This window comes from Populus alba, chromosome 5 (genome assembly GCF_005239225.2).
Source record: "Populus alba chromosome 5, ASM523922v2, whole genome shotgun sequence".
In the NCBI taxonomy this organism is placed as follows: Eukaryota; Viridiplantae; Streptophyta; class Magnoliopsida; order Malpighiales; family Salicaceae; genus Populus; species Populus alba.
Window position 1 is genome coordinate 16,593,691 of NC_133288.1, and position 18,633 is coordinate 16,612,323.

Consider the following 18,633-nt stretch of genomic DNA (forward strand, 5'->3'; position numbering starts at 1 on the left):
TTGAACTCAAACTTACTTGGTAAGATGTCCTCTACTATTTATTTCATAGTTCTAATAGTTTTTATAAGGAATAAATGAAGAGCCCTTAAATATGTTGATTCTAGGATTCTTGAGAAATGATGGGAAAAAAATGTTGTTTTTAAGTAAATGGGTTAAGTTAGCTTAGGAGAGATGTAAACTAGACATAATTATAAAATAACAAAAAAAAAAAAGAACCTTAGCATTTAGGGCTGGCCAAATTTAGGGTAAGAGGAGGAGGAGGAGGAGGATTATAAATTGGTTTAAACTCGTGAAGTTATGTCATATGTATGAAAAATTATGATATAATGAGTTTTTAGTTAAATGAGTTAGGTATTTGTAACATATGATGGAAGATGATGATAATTATAGAAGTTTAGTAAGAAACTTGCTATGTAATTATATTAAAAACCAAATAGACATATGGGTTTGATTTTGGGAAAATGAATGAGATATAAGAAATGGAACATAATGAAGGAAGAAAATAGGAAATTTGCTAAGGTTAGGGCCGACCACATTTAGGGAGAAAAGGTTATTTATTGTATATGATTTGACTAATTAAGTTTGTATGTTGTATTATCATTCATGATTGGGAATAATATTTAAAATAAATTGTGAATGTTGGTTGTGTTAGCATGATTACTGGACATCCAAATAGGATTTGCTTGATTGTAGGAGATTTGCCTTGCACAATATTAGCAACCATATCAAGCAAACTTATATTTCATATTTCATTATGTATCTATCATATTTCATTCCTGAACTAACTCATATTCTCGTGTGTGTGTGTGTGTGTGTGTAGTTGTTGTATCTCAGTACAAGAGAGTTATTCGAATAATACATACACAATTCTCTACAGCCCTTCTTTGCCCTACTTTAGAATGCAGATATTGTCATGCTTTTGACCACATTCTTGAACATTGTCCCACGCATCCTCCAAGACAAAAAGGTGGGTTCTCTAAATCTAAAATTATATCAAAGTCTGGCTCTTCCTCTGTCACTGTTGCTATTACTACTAAAGGTTCTACTTTCATCACTATGAGTGATCTTGAGGCACTGGTTAAATAGGTTATCTCTTCCAATTCCTCTACTACCATATCTGCTACTCCAGGTAACTCTCTTTAGTTTTTTTAGTCTGTGTGTTGTAACCATATGACCACTGATAGTAATATTTTGTCCTCTAAAACACCTGTTTCTTCCTTACTACCTATCCATACCGTAAATGGTACTAAAATGACCATTACTCATACTGGTCATATAACCACCCGCAATCTTAGTCTTCTTGAAACATACCATATTGCTAATTTGACACTCAATCTTATCTCAGTTGGTCAGTTGTGTGAGAAAGAACTAACAATTATCTTCTTTTCCTCTAGTGTTCAGGTACAGGATTCATAAACAGGACAAATTCTTGGAACACCACAATTATTTTATCAATTATTTGAGCTTGCATCACTTCATTTACCTCAGAAATTTATGTCTACTGTTACAACCACAAATTCTACCATTAACCAATGGCATCTTTGACTTGTACATGCCTTAGCTAGCAAAATTCAATCTTTAATTTCTCATGGATTATTAAGATCTACTTAGTTTGAGTCATTCAATTGTTTACTTTGTCAGCTTGTAAAACAACTTGCCTTGTCTTTTTTTTAATAATCTTTCTATTTCAAACAGTCCTTTTAGCTTAATACATTTTGATATTTGGGGTCCTTCTCCTCTTCCTTTTGCCAATGGTTTTTGGTATTTGCTTGATTATAGGAGATTTGTCTTACACAATATTAGCAATCATATCAAGCAAGCATATCTGTCATATTTTATTCATAAACATATCAAGCAAGCATATCTGTCATATTTTATTCATAAACTAACTCATATTCTCGTGTATATATATAGTTGTTGTATCTTAGTACAAGAGAGTTATTCAAATAATACATACACAATTCTTTGTAGCCCTTCTTTGTTATTGTTCTTTGGTCTTTGTTAACAGGTTGAATGAACAAAAAAAGAGAAGAAAATTTAGTTAGTGTTGCTATTTCTTTGTAATTATAAAAGTTTGGGAAAAAATTAATGGAAAAAGGCCTAGTATAAAGAAAAATCAATAAATGTGTGGTACCTTATATAACAACAAGATAATGGCATGGTAAGGATTGTGAAAAATAACTAAAATGAAGTGGCAAAAAAATATTTGGTGGGTAATGTTAATGAGGAAGATTGGTAATTATGAGATGTTAATAAACAATGATATTTTAAAGACATGATATATATATATATATATATATATATATATATATATATATAGGTTTGGGAATTGGACCTTCGACATGAGAAGCACATTTGACAAGAGGACTCGGTAGGTGCTCGACATCTTGTCCTTTTAAATTTAGTACAACTTCATTTATAATTTTGAGATTTTTATATCGTGTTATAGTCATGAAATGGAATAAGAATGATTGGATTGTGTTTCTGGAACAAAAGAATGAATTATGCCTTCGAGATAGGGAATGATATCAAATGAATTATGCCTTTATGACGGGATATTAGAATTCTAAGAATGGATTGCCTCCAGGGCAGGATAATAGAATTTCCAGAAAGGATTGCTTTTGGGGTAGAATAATATAATTTCAAAAATAAATTACTTTTAGGGTGGGATAATAGGTGAAATATGAGAATTGTTGTAAAAGTAGCTCTCTTATCTTTTTTTAATTAACTGATTGTTCATGTAATGAATGTGAAGAAAATTATATGCATTGTGTATAAACTATTCATAACGAGAAAATACATTATATGAATATCGCATATAGGGCAAGAAAATAATATTAAGTGAAAACTTGCCATCAAGAAGGAAAAATAATATGAAAGGAATATGTTTTGATGACAAGAATAGTAATGTGTGAGATTTGAATAGACCACAATGGCGAATTCAATAAGTAAGATTTGAATTAACTGTAACGGGGAAATTAATAAGTGAAATTCAAATTGACCGCAACAACGCAACGATAGGATTAATGTATGGAAATTAAATCAATCATGAAAAAGGGATATCTGTGTAAAACTTTATATTGGTTGCAACAACAGATATAATATGCAAAATTTTAAGTGGATCATAATGGCAGGGTTATTATGCCTTGCACTTTAAGTTATAAGTATTTTCAATTAAGTGAGGAATATGAATGGTGCAAAATAAAAAGTATGAATTATCGAGATGAGTTGATTAGTGCATGAATAATGAATAGTATAAGCTATATAAGCTATAAATATGGGGTTAATTAATGAAGGTTGATTAATACAAATTAAGGCCCCAAATATTGAAATGGATTGTTGAATATGATTTACTTAAATTATGAGTTATGGATATAGAATTGGGTTCGAGGGAGACAATTATTTATATTAATTAAATGAGCATTTGAGACTATTGAAATGAAATCATGAATGCATAAATAAAATAAAGTATGAGATGTCAAGATGAAAATGAGTAAGTAAATATAATTGCCATAAAGCATGTACTATGAGTACCAAAATATATTGATGAATATATATGATGTAGAATATGAGTTTTGAGTATGGAAATAAATCAAATGAACCCAAGAATATGACTAAAATATGAGATAAATAAATAATGAGTTTAATGAGTCCAAAAATATAACTAAAGCACAAGTCATAAGTATCTATTTGGATTAATAAATCCAAACTCATTAATAAGTTAAAATACAAAGATAGGGTAGTGATATTGATCAATTTTAGTATAAAGTGTGATCATTGGATGAAATAAATGAATGGTATTGTATGCTTTGAAAAGTAAGATAAATATTATGAATAAATATGAGAAGTTTTTTTTAAAAAAAGTTTCTTATAATGGAGAATAGTAAGGATATATTATATCTTAAATTTAAAAGAGTTCATGTTGATACAAGTATCAACAAGATTAACACGATGGGATAAGATTTAAGGGTTCCACTAGAGAATACCATGGTAGGATAAAAAAGGAGAAAATTTTATATAAACAGAGAATAGCATGAATACACTCGAAAAAGGATTGCCAATATTTAAGATTGTCCTTATAGTCTTAGTTATATTTTGGTAAAAATTTTGTACATGTATAGTTTTATTTTGATGTGTTTGTTTATACAACTAAAAAAAAAAGTTATTAAAATAAATAAATGTAAATATGCTCACACGTCAACAATTTTTTTATTTTTTATATATGAAAATACAACATTACTGCTAGTACAAAAAAAATATATATTACAAAAAATACCATTGTGAATCGAAAAATAAGCCTTTATAGTCAAGCTTTTAAAATTTTGACATCATGGGTAAGGGATCATTACACTGCAGAAAAAAAAAAAGAAAAAAAAAAAAAGTTGCGATACCAAAAAGCTCCAATAGCATAGTTAAATGTGTTTTTTTTCTTCCAAGAGAAGTAAAGTGATTTTACTGTAAAAACATGAAAAGATCAAGATGCCCCAAACAATTCTAGAATGAAAAATGAACCAAGTGAAAAACATATTGTATCCTTAAAGATAGTTCTTTGTGTTATTTTTAAACGTAAAATTATAAATTCATTATTAAATCAAGGCATACGTAACATAGGTTTTATGTTTTTATAACTAGCAAGCCTCCCATATGCATTTCATTTTGTTTTGGATGATATGAAGCTGATAGTCAAAACGATTATATCTACTATCTGATAAATGACTTTCCATTCGTTCTATCGCAATGAACAAGGAATTCTGGCGTGAATTAGCCATTCGCAATGAATAAGGCATGTACTTTTTCCGCGTGCAGGTAGCTAGCTGGCCAATCTCAAAACACAGATTGAAGAGGCTAAAAAGAAGTACCAATCCTTTTCTTTTCTCATATCAATATGCCCTATGGCTACGCGATCCTCCTAAAACATTCTAAAGTTAACATTGACGTATCCGCGCATTTACATGTAAATTACATGCTGGAAAAGTACATGTGAATGAATCTACAAAGCTCAGATAACTCAAACTAGAGCAAAACAAGTGAAGAGAAAGGCAAGTAAAACCTTAGCATCTTGAATACCTGGATATGATCCTGAGGTTTTCTATGACAATAGAAATCAAATTGCCCCTGGTTAGACATGTAGAAGAACTGAACTGGCAACATGACGTGGCATAACCAGAAGGATTTCTGAAAAATCAACTCAGGACAGGAAGATCAGATGCATATATCCGTGAGAGCTAGAAGATTCATCAGAGAGTAACTTAATCAATGAAATGCGAGAACCATACAATTATAGCCAACGATCAACAAAAATACCCAGTGAGCCCAAAAGAGAACTCCTATCATCCAAGGAGTGTCTTTAATGGAGTGGAGATGACATGCTAGGCATGCTACTAGCTTGGGGATTTCTTCAAAGATAACCAATCAGGACAGGCCTGCATGCTAAGTTGCCATCCATTAACCAAGGTTCCTCCCAAGAAAAATTATGGGAGGTTGGAGGAGAGGACAAGAGAAATTAGGATCTGCCATACCCGTTACAGATCTATAAAACAACATCAAAACTTTGGAGCATGCTGCTCATATGTCACTCGTTGCATGAATCATCATTTAAAGAAACATCATCCTTGTGTTTCATACAAAGCATAATGCACATTTCATCCGAAGTCCAAACACTCAGATATCATAGAACTTGATATTTGCATATCAATAACACAACAAATCACCAAAAACAAACAAGAAGGCAAAGAAACATAAGATTAGTAACAATTTTTTTTTATTTTTTTTTTGGAGAAGATTTCATTAATAAGACACTAGGTGACTAAATAACTTATAATATAGATCTAACACATGTCTGATCACCTTAGTCATGAGATATGGCACTAAGCAAAATTGATCAACAAGCTATGCCCATTAATACAGCAGAATTCAAAGGATGCCTTTTGTTCTGTGGCTATGACACCCGCAATGCTAATAATGAAAGCATAATTTTTCAGATATTCAAAGATACACTTATGGTGAGGATTATTGCATCTTTAAAAAACCTCAAACCACAAGCAATTAAGAAAAATCCAAGTGCTTGTGAGCTAAGAGAATTACTTGAGAATGCATCAAAACTAGGACTGAAAAATAAAAAAGCTCCGAATTTTGAAAGAGCAATAATTTGAGACAGGAAGGACAGTATTTTCCACTCAATATAGATTTGAATGAATAATATCATGAGGTGAAATTTGCAATTCAGAAGACAGAAGACAAACTAAATGATACAGCCAGAATGAAACATGCATTCAGATTATGGCAATACAAGGCACATCTACCCAACATCCACCCCCAACTCAACCCACAAGAGGAATTGAAATCAATAGATGGCAAAGAGAAAAGCTTTTGTCCTCAGTTCAGAAGCATCAAAAGCTCATTTGACACTCAGGCGATGCCTCAGATGTTAAACTTTTCAACTAATATAAATCTTATGAATCTGATAAACAAGATCATGCTCAATAGAAGAGCTTTCTAAATAATCGCCCAAAATAAAAGAGAAACGGCTTTCACAAACTGGCAGGACTGTTAGAAACCAGCTGCCACTTAGAGAATTTCAAGGAACTGGTAAACTTTTGAACTTGCATGCAACATTAAATAGCAAGCCATCCTTCTCTGTTTGAGTTATTACTGTTGCAAGATGTTACAGCTCAGAAAGAATACATAAACCCCTCAACATTATGCATTTCTTTTGTAATAATTGCATCAAATCATTCTTTCATTTTGTTTTCAATAATCAGTCATACAATTTTGTGAAAGGATAAAGACCACAGACAACAGAACTGTGGATATATCATGGAGCCAAACAGGAGATGGATAAGACCACGCACAAGACTCTTCAAAGAGTGGCTGGTCTAGCCCCAAAGGATTCCAATCTTAACAAATACAATTTCAACCTTTCATAGGCTAACAAACTTCGGATAAGATTACAAGAATTCTAGCCATAGATTAAAGGGAATACACACACACACACACACACACACCCATTCACCAAATACGTATGAAATTCTTGGTATTAAGATAAATATTGCTATCTTATCCACATATAAAACTGAATGAAACCGAAAAATACAAAAAAGCATGCCATCACTTTCAAATAGTGGCTATCACATTCATGCCCCAATATTGATAATATATCTATTCAGCTTTGAAATTAAAGTTTACTTAGACCTGAGCAACATTACCAAATTTACTAATATCATAACAATTTCAGTAACTGTAGAAAAAATAATTAATCTCATATAAAACAGGTAAAATGTAATCAGTTTCATGTTAAACAATAACCGATGAAAAAAGAAAAGGAGCTATATCTTATGCAAACAATCGCCAACATAACCAAATTATACAAAAAAAAAAAAAAACCGATTAGAACAGAAAGCGAATCTGCTCCATCTTCTATGCTGGTTTGCATCCTTAAAAAAAAATAAAAGGAGAGAAGCAATCACCAAACCTTGAAAATGCAACAATCCACAAAAGAATTATTAACAACCACCGCGCTCGTGTCATCATTAACTGAAACCACCCACATTCTCTCACTTGTTATCAGTATTAGGACAGTCTCTCGCAAAATGCCCTTCCTCTCCACAGTTGTAGCATCCTCCACCTCTACCTCCACCTCCACCACCACCACCAGAATATCCTCTGCTTCCACCTCCACCATATATCCCACCACCACCGCTACCCTGATAACAATCCCTCGCTAAATGACCGTACCGTCCGCAATTAAAACAAGCACGACCGCCGCCGCCATATCCTCCGCCTTCATATCCTCCACCATTTGAACGGCCGCCTCTGCCAAAACCGCCTCGTCCTCTTCCGACGTAGTAACCCCTCCCGCCACCGCGGCCTCCACGAGGAGGACGGCGAGATCTGGACACGCCTACGACATCAACGGCCTTGGTGCGGCCGTCTTCACCTGAATCAACGGAGAACTCCACAGGCTGTCCGTCGGAGAGGGTACGGAAGCCGTCGGACTGGATCGAGGTCTGGTGGACAAACAGATCCTCGCTGCCGTCATCGGGAGCTATGAAGCCAAAACCTTTTTGTGCACTGAACCACTTGACGTTGCCAGTGGATCTCTTGGTCTCAGCCATTGAAATGAGCTTCTAGGAGAACCTAGAAGGTTCTGGAGTTGGTTTGAGTTTATCAATGGCTTAACGCAGTGTTTGCGTGAGTGTAGTATGGCGTGTGCCTTTTGTTAATGAGTGTCAGAGTTCGGGGAGGTTTTGAGTTTGTTAGGCGGGGGACCCAGTGGATGAGAGATCGGATGGTGTGGAGTGGATTAGATTGGCATCGTACGGTTGTTAAGGATTTAGCGGTTTGTCCCATTTATGTTTGACTACTCATATCTCTTCTTGTTGTTTTGAAACTATGAGATTTATTTGAAAGTAACATTATACATAATTTCACCGGTCAAATTCTAAAATATTTCATGCAAATGCTTTCTGTAAACCCCAAAATTTTCTTTTTTGGTCATATAAACCTTTAAAGGTAGAATGCAACTTATCTCTCCTTTTTCACCCAAACAAACCTTAAATCTTGCTTAAAATAAACCCAAATAAAATCAAATGATTTAATGATAAATAGCATACAATAAATCCTTGGCATATGCTACGCCAGGAGCTAGATTATTTTTAAAAAATTTAAACTAAAAATATGAGGTCATCAAGGACATGTTTTCTATAAATAAAGCAAAAAAATAATAAACACAAAACCCGGTGTATTTTAATTAAACCTTTTTTAGTTATTGAGTTGGTGACATATTAGATGATATATTTTTTTAAAAAAAAATATTAAGACAATGATATATTAGATTGATCTAAATCAACCCCAGCTAGCATGCAAAACTCGCAACTTGAATCATGAGATAATGATAGCCTCATGAAAAGTAAATCGAAGCAAACTATAAAGCTTTTATTGTTGCAAAGAAATATTATTTGGTTGATGTTACATATCTAAATGGATATAGATATTTAAATCCATATAAATGTGAAAGATATCACTTGCAATGTTTTCAGCATTAAGAGTAACTAAGAAATCAGGAAGAAGTATTTAATTGTGTAGAATTTGATCGCCATTCTAATTTTATTCTCAATGACTTTTTAGCCGATGTCGCTCCATTCTCAAGTAACCTTGGATACCAAAGGCCTTAAATGGATTATATACATAATGAAATTGCAAGTAGTGACAATAAAAATATGAACTTAATAAAGAATTATTCTTTTTATAATGTATTAATAACTCAATGCATAATAATATAATTCAAAACTATAAACTTACTAAATATTATTTGTAATCATTTTATTATCAAAATCACTTTCAAAAACAGTTTTAATCAAATACCTTTGAATTAATTTTTATTCAATAATAATTCCAACCGTAGTTTTAACCAGAAATATATTCTATCCAACTATCTACAACTAATAGTAACTTTTCTAAACTAACTTATATTTAAACCACAACAATAAAAGCTACAACAATACCAAAATTTAAATACATATTTTCACGTTACAAAAATTAATGCGATAAAAATAGCATATACCACAAGTGAATATTTCAATAATGGTTAGAGGAAAAAATATGTTTTTTCCCTAGATTTATATATCAATATTTCACTTTTATCCATGTGGTTTAAAATATTTTTAATTTTCAAAAAGTTTTCTAATACTAAGATCATCTTTTTAGCCATTCCTTTTGAGGTTCTTCATTATTCTTCGGAGATGTCACCACACAATGTAGGAATTGATGTGATAAAATGAGTTTTTTTAAATAAATAAAAAAAGAGAGAGAAAAAGAGTTTTGCTAGCTATTTAAATGAACCTCTTAAAACCAACCACATAGGTGAGAGTATAGAAGTTCAAACTACAAGGATGGAGTTGGAACATAATTGAATCTACAAGGTTAAAAAAGAAAGTTTACCCGTGAATAAACTAAGATTTCTTGTCAACGGGAAAGGCGTCAAATCATTGTTTTGGCCCATGGAGCTAAAAACAACATGTCGTTAGATGGTTCCCTCTAATCTAATGCACCTACTTGGCAACATCAGAGGTGTTCTAGAGACTTTGACTTCTGTCCAAAACCTGCCACTCTTTCTAATACCCCTCTCCCACACAATGTGAATTCCTCATCCAATCTCAATCTCCTTCTCTGAAAAATCGAATCATGTTCTTCTCCCCCTGTCTTGTTTAACATTGTTGTTTGATTTTGTATTTCGACAAATAAATAATTACAAATAAATATAGAATCATAGCTGGTGGTGAATCCTAATCAATGGAGTGATGTCTGCGTATGAGAACGTGATAGGGGGAAGCTGAAGCTGAAGGGTAAAGCACTGGACGTGAAAGCAGGTGGCATTATCAAGAAAAAGAAGAATCTCTGTTATAAGAAGCATCATTATCAAGATCAATCTACAACAGGTTTTTGTTTCATGTCTTCTTCTTCTTTACCTTGATATTTATTGGTAACTATGATTTTTTTATTATTGGATACTCTCATGTAAACTATGCACGATGAATGATGAGTTAAATTAGGTGGTCTTTCTAGCAATTTGTAATGTCGGAATAACTGCGTTATCTCCTAGTTATGAAGGCATTTCTGATTGGTAAAAGGCTTGAAAAAATGCATGTGTTTTAAATTGGAATTCGCTAAACTTTTGACTTAAGAAATGCAGGTGTGATTTTTAAAAGTTCAAAGAATAGCGAGTTGAAACAAGAGGATATATTCAATAGTTGAAGGTGATGTGGGATGGCTATTGCTCGATTTCATTGGGCAGCGGGGATTAGTATTCAGAACAATACTATAGGATTTGAATGTAATGTGGCATGATGGGAGCATTGATAATTTTACATTTCTCTTCTAAACTCTCATGGATAAGATTTTGGGGTGTAAAAACAGAGGGTTGAGTTCATGTTTGAGATGGACTGAGCCAGCTCTAAAATTGACAGGAGTCGAGAGAATAGCCTTTCGAGGCATCCTCTGGTTTGGAGTTGTAGTATTATCTGAGTAATTGCTGGGAAATAATTATAAAAAATCTTTGCTGATCGGAAAATGGTTCAGTCCCGACTACATCCCCAATGTAATTTACAGACTAATTCATTAGGGCTCATTTAACCTTCGTATGAGTAGATAATGAGATATATAATTTTCATTTGATGCCCCACTTGCCGATCCATCCAGAGTTCATAATTGGATTTGTTGCCTGCCCTTCATAAAAATTCAGTGATGATAAAGTGTGGATGGAGAAAAAAAAAGCTATATTGCTTTCTTTGCTAGTGCGTGGGAGCTGAGAGAAAGGGAAACAAAGACGGAGAGAGAAAATGGGAGGGGGGGTTTTACTTTAGTTTTATGCAGTGACTGTCTATGATGTCATAATGCTTTCTACAGTTTCTTTATTAAATCATTCATTGTTTTCAGTTAATATTGCCTTGATTCATGAATTATTAGTTATTGCTAACAAAATGTCTTCATTTTAAAGGTTATCAGATGGAAATACAGCATTAGCAACAAAACATGTTGGGGATATGAACAAGATAGACAAAGATGATGAATAAGAGTAGACTACAAAGTATGATGATCATCTTACACCAGCTGAGAAGCGATATCTCCAGTAGTGGGAGAAAATCGATACCTAAAGGATGGTTAAGATGGCCAGCAAATCTCACCGTGATCGGATTCAGGAATTCAATCAATATATGGCTAACCTAAACAAGCATTATGACATTCCAAAGGTAGAGCCTAGTTAGTTTGTTTCTCCAATTTGTCACTCGGGTTTGTACATTAGTTTAAAGGATTGAGAACAATGAGCTTTAAGAGTTAAAAGCCATGTATATTGATTGAAAGCATGACATTTGTCTAGATTTATATGTTTTAAGTTCATTGACAGTTTGGTCTCTATGTATTTAAATTATGAATTATGCAACTAAGTTTAATGGACAATTTTGATGTCTTACCAGTTGAATCTTTGCCTTTGTAAAGCTCCCAAAAATTCTAGTTAACTGTGGATAATATTCCAACTAGTAGAAAAAATTGAATGGTTTCCAAATTTCTTATCTATGGTGATTATCTAGTTTTTTTAATTTATTTATTAAAATAATTGTTTTATATAAATATGTATTAATAGAAATAGAGACACAAATTGAATTGATAAAATAAAAAAAGCCATCATATGTAAGGTTGCACATGTTAAAAATATTATTTGAAAATAAAAATTTTATTTCAAAAAATAAAATTCATTTATATAAAAGATAAAAAAAATTATAGAAGAATCAAATTCTTCTTTTAAATTTAAATGCATAACAAAAAAAAATCATCTCTTCAAAGAGACTATCCAAATAAAATAAAAGGAGAATAAGTACTAATTTAAATTTAAATTAAACAAATTTTGAGAAAAAAACCATAAAAAACTATTAATTTGTTTTACTAGCTGGAATATTATCGATATATTAATTATGTAGGTGGCGTAGACTTAGAGTATAGTCCATTTAATGAATTTATCGACATATTTTTACTTAATGGTATGAAGAGATTTTTGCTTCATTTTTGTCCGTGGTATTCTAGCTTTCCTTGTATCTAATTACCTGAGAAATTTGGGTGGTAGTTATGTTTTAGTGTATAATAGGTATGTGGTATTCATGTAATCAAATATATATTAAAAATATGTGTAATATAAATAAAAAATTTATTAATAATATTTAAAAACAAAACTTGAAAAATTAAAAGATAAATGTATATCCAGATATTTTATTTTGAAATACAGGATATTTATCTGGTTATGTTCGATAAATTTATTTATTAAAATAATTTTTTTAATTTAAATAAGTATTAACTGAAATAGAGACAAAAATTAAATTGATAGAATAAAAAAACATCATATGCAAGGTTGTACATATTATAAATATTATTTGAAAATAAAAAAAATATTTATATAAAAGATAAAAAAAATTATAGATGAATCAAAAAAAATTCTTCAAATTTAAATGCATAACAAAAAAAAAACAATCATATTTTAAAAGAGACTCTCCAAACAAAATAAAAAGAAGAATGAGTACTAATTTAAATTTAAATTAAACAAATTTAGAGAAAAAAACCATAAAAAAATCATTATTATTTTTTTTTTTAAAAAAAGGCATAAGCCAGGTGTTGTTGGGTCTGGTAAGTCAAGTTAGCCTATATGACCTATTTTGTCGGGGCCCATACAATTGGACCCTTATTTATTTATTTATTTATTTTTATTGTTTACCATAAAGTTTTTTGAAAAAAAAAAAATCAGACAACACGTCGTCTGATTTGCCTAGATATCGGCCATTGTGGTTGTTGGAAAGTCACGACTTAAGTATTTTTTACCTAAAAATCCTTTTTTTAATCCATTTTGACCCAAAAAACTCCTATAAAACATCATACAAACCATGATAAACTTATCTATGACCTCAAAAAACCGCCTCAAAAACTAAAATCAACCTAGATCCAAAAATCATTCCGAATTCAAATTTTTTTTTTCACAAACTTTAAATGTAAAAAAAACACTTAATATGAAATCCATCATCAATGGAACAATTTGACACAAATATCTTTCGTTTTTGTGGTCTAAATTGATGTCAGCAATATTTTTCTCTCTACCATTGAAATTTAGTGATCTTTCTCTCTCTCTCTCTTTCTCTCCTCTCTCTCAATCCGTGACTAAAAAATAACAAAAATAAATTTTTATACCAAAATTGAATTGAAAAAATATTGAGGAACTGAAATTATATAATCTGCATGCTTTTTAAAGTTCAAGGACCAGAGTGTATTTTTTTTCAAAACTTACGGCATGCCACCTATGTTTAGTATCTTTTTCATTTTGGTCTCTCTTATTTCAATCTCATCTTTTCATAAAAAATCAAAATCAAGTGGTCTTCAATTAGGACTAAATCGCAAAATAAATATTTAAGAACCAAATTGAAAAAAACATAAAATTTTATATAGTCAATCCACAGTAATGTATGAGAGAATGAACAATGGAGTCTTACATAGTAAAATCCACCACCACCACTACCACTATTATTATTATTATTATTATTATTATTATTATTATCATCATTACTACTATTATTATTATAACTAACATTACTACTATTATTATTTTTATCATCATCATCATTAAATTTTTTTTGTATTATAATCATCATCATAAATAATATTATTATTTTCATTACTTTTTTTTTTATTTTCATTACCATCATTATTATTATTATTATTATTATTATTATTATTATTATTATTATATTACTATTACTGTTACTATTATCATCCTCCTCATCTTTATTATTACTATTACTGTTACTTTTTTTTACTTTTGGGGGTATTTTTATTATTTTATTGTTCATAAAAATATTGTATAAACAAAAATACTCTCACACAAATCAATAATAATGAATGACCCATGTAAAAATACTAAAATATCCATTAATTAAAGATGAGCAATTTTTATTTTTTTTTTGCCAAGGTCATAGACATCAATCCACTATTGTAGTGAATAGTGAAGTGATTATACCCACAATGATTCTTTTATACATTTTAATATATTTGTTATATATATATATATTGTAATGTCTCTAATTTTCCAGGAAAAAAAAGACACATATCATTTCATAGAACCTAGGGATTTTTTTTTTAAGGCAATTAATTAATTAAAACTATAATAATAATATTCAAACATTTAGTTTACCATAAATTCCAAAAATTTATAAGTATAGCACTTAACCAGCTTATCCAATTCACTACTAGTTAAAAAGATAATTACATCATTCACACGACATCTCAAAATCACATTTTTCTTGTTTTACAAAAAGAATCATGTAGTCGGAGGAATAAGTTTTACAATTATCCTAACCCCACAATTAACCAAATTTTAAATAAAATAAAATAAAATGGAGGAATAAGTTTTATTGTCAATTTATTCAAATTGAAACCTTACCCATACATTTTTTCCATATGTACAAACATCATTCAATCATGATAACACGCATTTCAACAACCTAACATAGAAATCTAAGTTCACCATCTCACTAACAATCTCAATCTTTTCCAATCACTGCAGCCCAACAAAACTAATCACTTAAAACAAAGTTTCTTACCTTCCACGAATGAAAAATCAAGAGTTTATTGTTTTACTTTGCTTCAACACTTAAAATCTTCCTCCCAATCACTGTATAAATAAGTTATCCACACTAACCCTTTTATTTTCATGGATTTTCACCAAGAATTGAAGAAGGATGAAAGACCTAGCCTCCCCCCCTCCCTCTTTTTCTCATCACCCACCAGCCACTGTAGAGAGAATGGGGTATTTATTTTCTAATTTTGTTGACAAATTGCACTTTGGTCCTTCATGTCTTTTGTTTCAATTTTAATCCCCCCATTTCCTTTCTTTCTTCAATTGATTCCACACTATTTTTCTCCTTTTTAATTCAATTTCTTTTCTCCCATCTAATTTCACTTATTTGGCTTATTAATTAATTAACTTCTTCTTTTATTAACTTGGAAAAATTCTAGCCAAAAATGTACAATAACACTGTAAAATCTCGCCTGGGGTTTTACATATAGATGGTTAATCAATAGTTATATGTGGCATAAATTTTGTTTATATAAATATATTTAATTATTTATAAAATATTTATTTATCTTTAATATTTATCAAATATTTTATTAATGAGTCTACAATAAAGATGAAGTTTTAGGAACAAAAATATTTTGCAAAAAAAATTATAAAATTATTATAATTATGAGATTTTTAAGCTAAGGTATATATATAAATGCTTGTTAGATGACATTTACACTGAATTGACTCCCATAAGATTTCTATATGAAGAAATAATCTATGTCTATAGAAAGACTAATGTGACATTTTATAAGTAATCCTTAGATTTTATATCACTAAGTTATTTTTGTTGGGTTTCCCAAAATACATATATGCAATGGAAACAATTATTTTAAAATTTTTCAAGAGTCTCAAGGATTTCATTAGATAGATCTAGAGTTATTTGGGGTTCATGTAAAGATTATCTGCAGATCAAATATTTTTTTTGGTTTTGAGTATTTGCTTCAAGGCTGGGTTGTCGTAAATCATAAGTCGTCCAAGTGTTCGATCTTTAACGGTAATTCACACGAACCACTAGTAAAAAATCTCTTAAACCCTTTTAAAAGAGAGAGAGTTTTATGCCTTAAAGAGCTAGTTTTTTTTTTTCTTTTATGTTTTAGGTATTTACACACTGTACTTTTCTCACATTCTTTTTTTATTTATAGAAAATAAGAGTTATAACATTTTATTTATAGAAAAGCCTAAAAAGTCTATAAATGATAAAATATCATTTTTTCTAAAAAAATAATATTATATATATATATATATATTATTTTAGGATAATTTTAGAAATTCACTCAATAAAGTCCCTACTTGATTTTTTTAGGTTTAGAATTGTAATCCCATATAATAATTACATTGCAATCCTTAATTTTTAAAATTTACTTACCATCAAGTTATACATAAAAAACATTAGTCAGAAATTAAAATAGAATAATTAATCAAGTATAACTTGATTGTAAATAAGTTTTAAAAATTAAGAACTAAAATGAATTTAAATAGGGAATTTTAATTCTAAATCTAAAAAAAACAAATAAAAATTTAATTAAATAAATTTAGATCATAAGACTCTGGGTATAAATGTTTTAGAAAACCCAATATTATGCACTTGTATAAGATTGTTTGCTGTGTAAAATTGTTTGATCTGGCATCTCTCTTTTACTCTCAGTTATATTCTGATTTTGCAGGGCATGGGGATATTAATATTAATCTGGGTTGAGAAAACCTTCAAATTTGAAAAACTGAAGATGCCTTTTTTATTAAAAAAAAAAAAAAAATACTTTCTCTGTATTACTTACCGTACACAATTCGAGGCCAATTCCAAGGTTTGATTCTCGGGCTGAATTTGAGTGAATTCAGCTCACTGCATACCATGGGCTATGGCCATGCTAGAGCCCATCACAAAAAAACGTACCTTACCTCCCCATCTTGTGCGTAGCTGGGGCCTGAACCGAGCCACTTTCTGAATAAATGATGCATTCAGCTCAACGCAGCGTAGCTGGGGCCTGAACCGAGCCACTTTCTGAATAAATGACGCATTCAGCTCAACGCAGCGTAGCTGGGGCCTGAACCGAGCCACTTTCTGAATAAATGATGCATTCAGCTCATCAACATGTTTTTATCAAAATCTGGCTTGGCGAGCAAGGTTGATTGCAAGCGCCACGCTGCAGCCAGTGGTGCCTATTTCTCTTACCGGAGCTCCATTCAGAGAATCGGTAGGATCAGCTTGGGATCGAGATAAGGACCCCAAGAGATGCCATGCCAAGGACGATCAATTTTCACTGGCTTAGGTTGCTTGTGGGTCGCTAACCATGCACGTAGCCATCGACTTTGTTAGTTCACGTCACATGTCTCTTGATCACGACATGAGAGGTGGAGGTTTTCCTCTTTCTCTCTCTTTTTTTTTTTTTTTTTATACTTTGTGTGTGTGTGTGTGTTTTGGTCCACTAGGAATATAATTTTAAAGAAGCTAAAGGCGAGTTCGGAAAGAGAGGCAAAATATCACCATATCTACGATCTGTATTTGTGTTGATCCGTGACGGCTAAAAAATTGTCTATGGATGTTTAATAAATAAAATGACGCACATCACGTTGATAATGGGGGATTACAGGCCTCTAGAATATCTAATTTATTTTTATATTTTAAAAGTGTTTTTTTTTTAATTTAAATTTTAAAATTTTTTTATTTTAAATTATTTTTTATTTATTTTTTTTCAAATTAAAAAATATTGATAACAAAAATATTTTTTTTAAAAAATAAAAAATATATTATTTTGATACATTTCCAAACAAAAAATACTTTAAAAAATAATTGTTACTCAATTAATAAAAATAACTTATGTAGGTGTTTTTTCTTTTCAAGGTAATAAATTAAGAATTTCTTTTATTATTATTATCATTTGTTGTTGTTATTATATCTACAAAATAATTATTTAAGTTTTGATGTAAGGAGATAACTTTTTACGGTAGTTTTCTGTTTTTAAGCAAGTAAATGCTTTTAATAGTCCATAATTTGCAAACACAAACATACAGGAAGAACCTCAAAATATGAACATATAATTGCATCATTACCTAGGGGTGAGCAAAACCGGTTCGGTTCGGTTTTTATCTAAAAAACTAACCAAAATCAAATTTTCAAAAACTTAAAAAATTCAAACCGAAACCGAACCGAAACAGTTAAAACCGACCGGTTTCGGTTCGGTTCGGTTCGGTTTTTTTTAACAGAAAAACCAGAAAACCTGTTTTATTGTTTTGGGCTTTTTAGGCTTTTCGGATGGGCTTTTTGATGGGCTTTTTGATGGGCTTATAATTAATATAAATATTATCTAATTTTGTAAAAAATCTATAATATTTTTAATATTTTTTTGTCACTAAATTTTAATTTATATTAAATTATTAGTGCTAATATTGTGTTTAATAATTAATATGTTTCAAGTCTTTCTAATATTTGTGTTTTGGACTCCTAATGCATCAAAGTTTAAATAACACACACACACACCAAA

The 18,633-nt window shown here is 30.6% G+C and overlaps 1 protein-coding gene and 1 pseudogene across 1 annotated transcript; one reads left to right on the top strand and one right to left on the bottom strand.

Moving 5' to 3' along the window:
- Window positions 1-6,246: 6,246 nt before the first annotated feature.
- On the bottom strand, window positions 6,247-8,340 carry LOC118029365 (cold shock protein 1). Its single transcript, XM_035033246.2, has one exon. The coding sequence runs from the start codon at window positions 8,112-8,114 to the stop codon at window positions 7,554-7,556; it is 561 nt and encodes a 186-aa protein (XP_034889137.1). The 5' UTR covers window positions 8,115-8,340; the 3' UTR covers window positions 6,247-7,553.
- A 1,732-nt stretch (window positions 8,341-10,072) lies between these two features.
- LOC118029184 (uncharacterized) lies at window positions 10,073-12,069 on the top strand (annotated as a pseudogene).
- The last annotated feature ends 6,564 nt before the right edge of the window (window positions 12,070-18,633 follow it).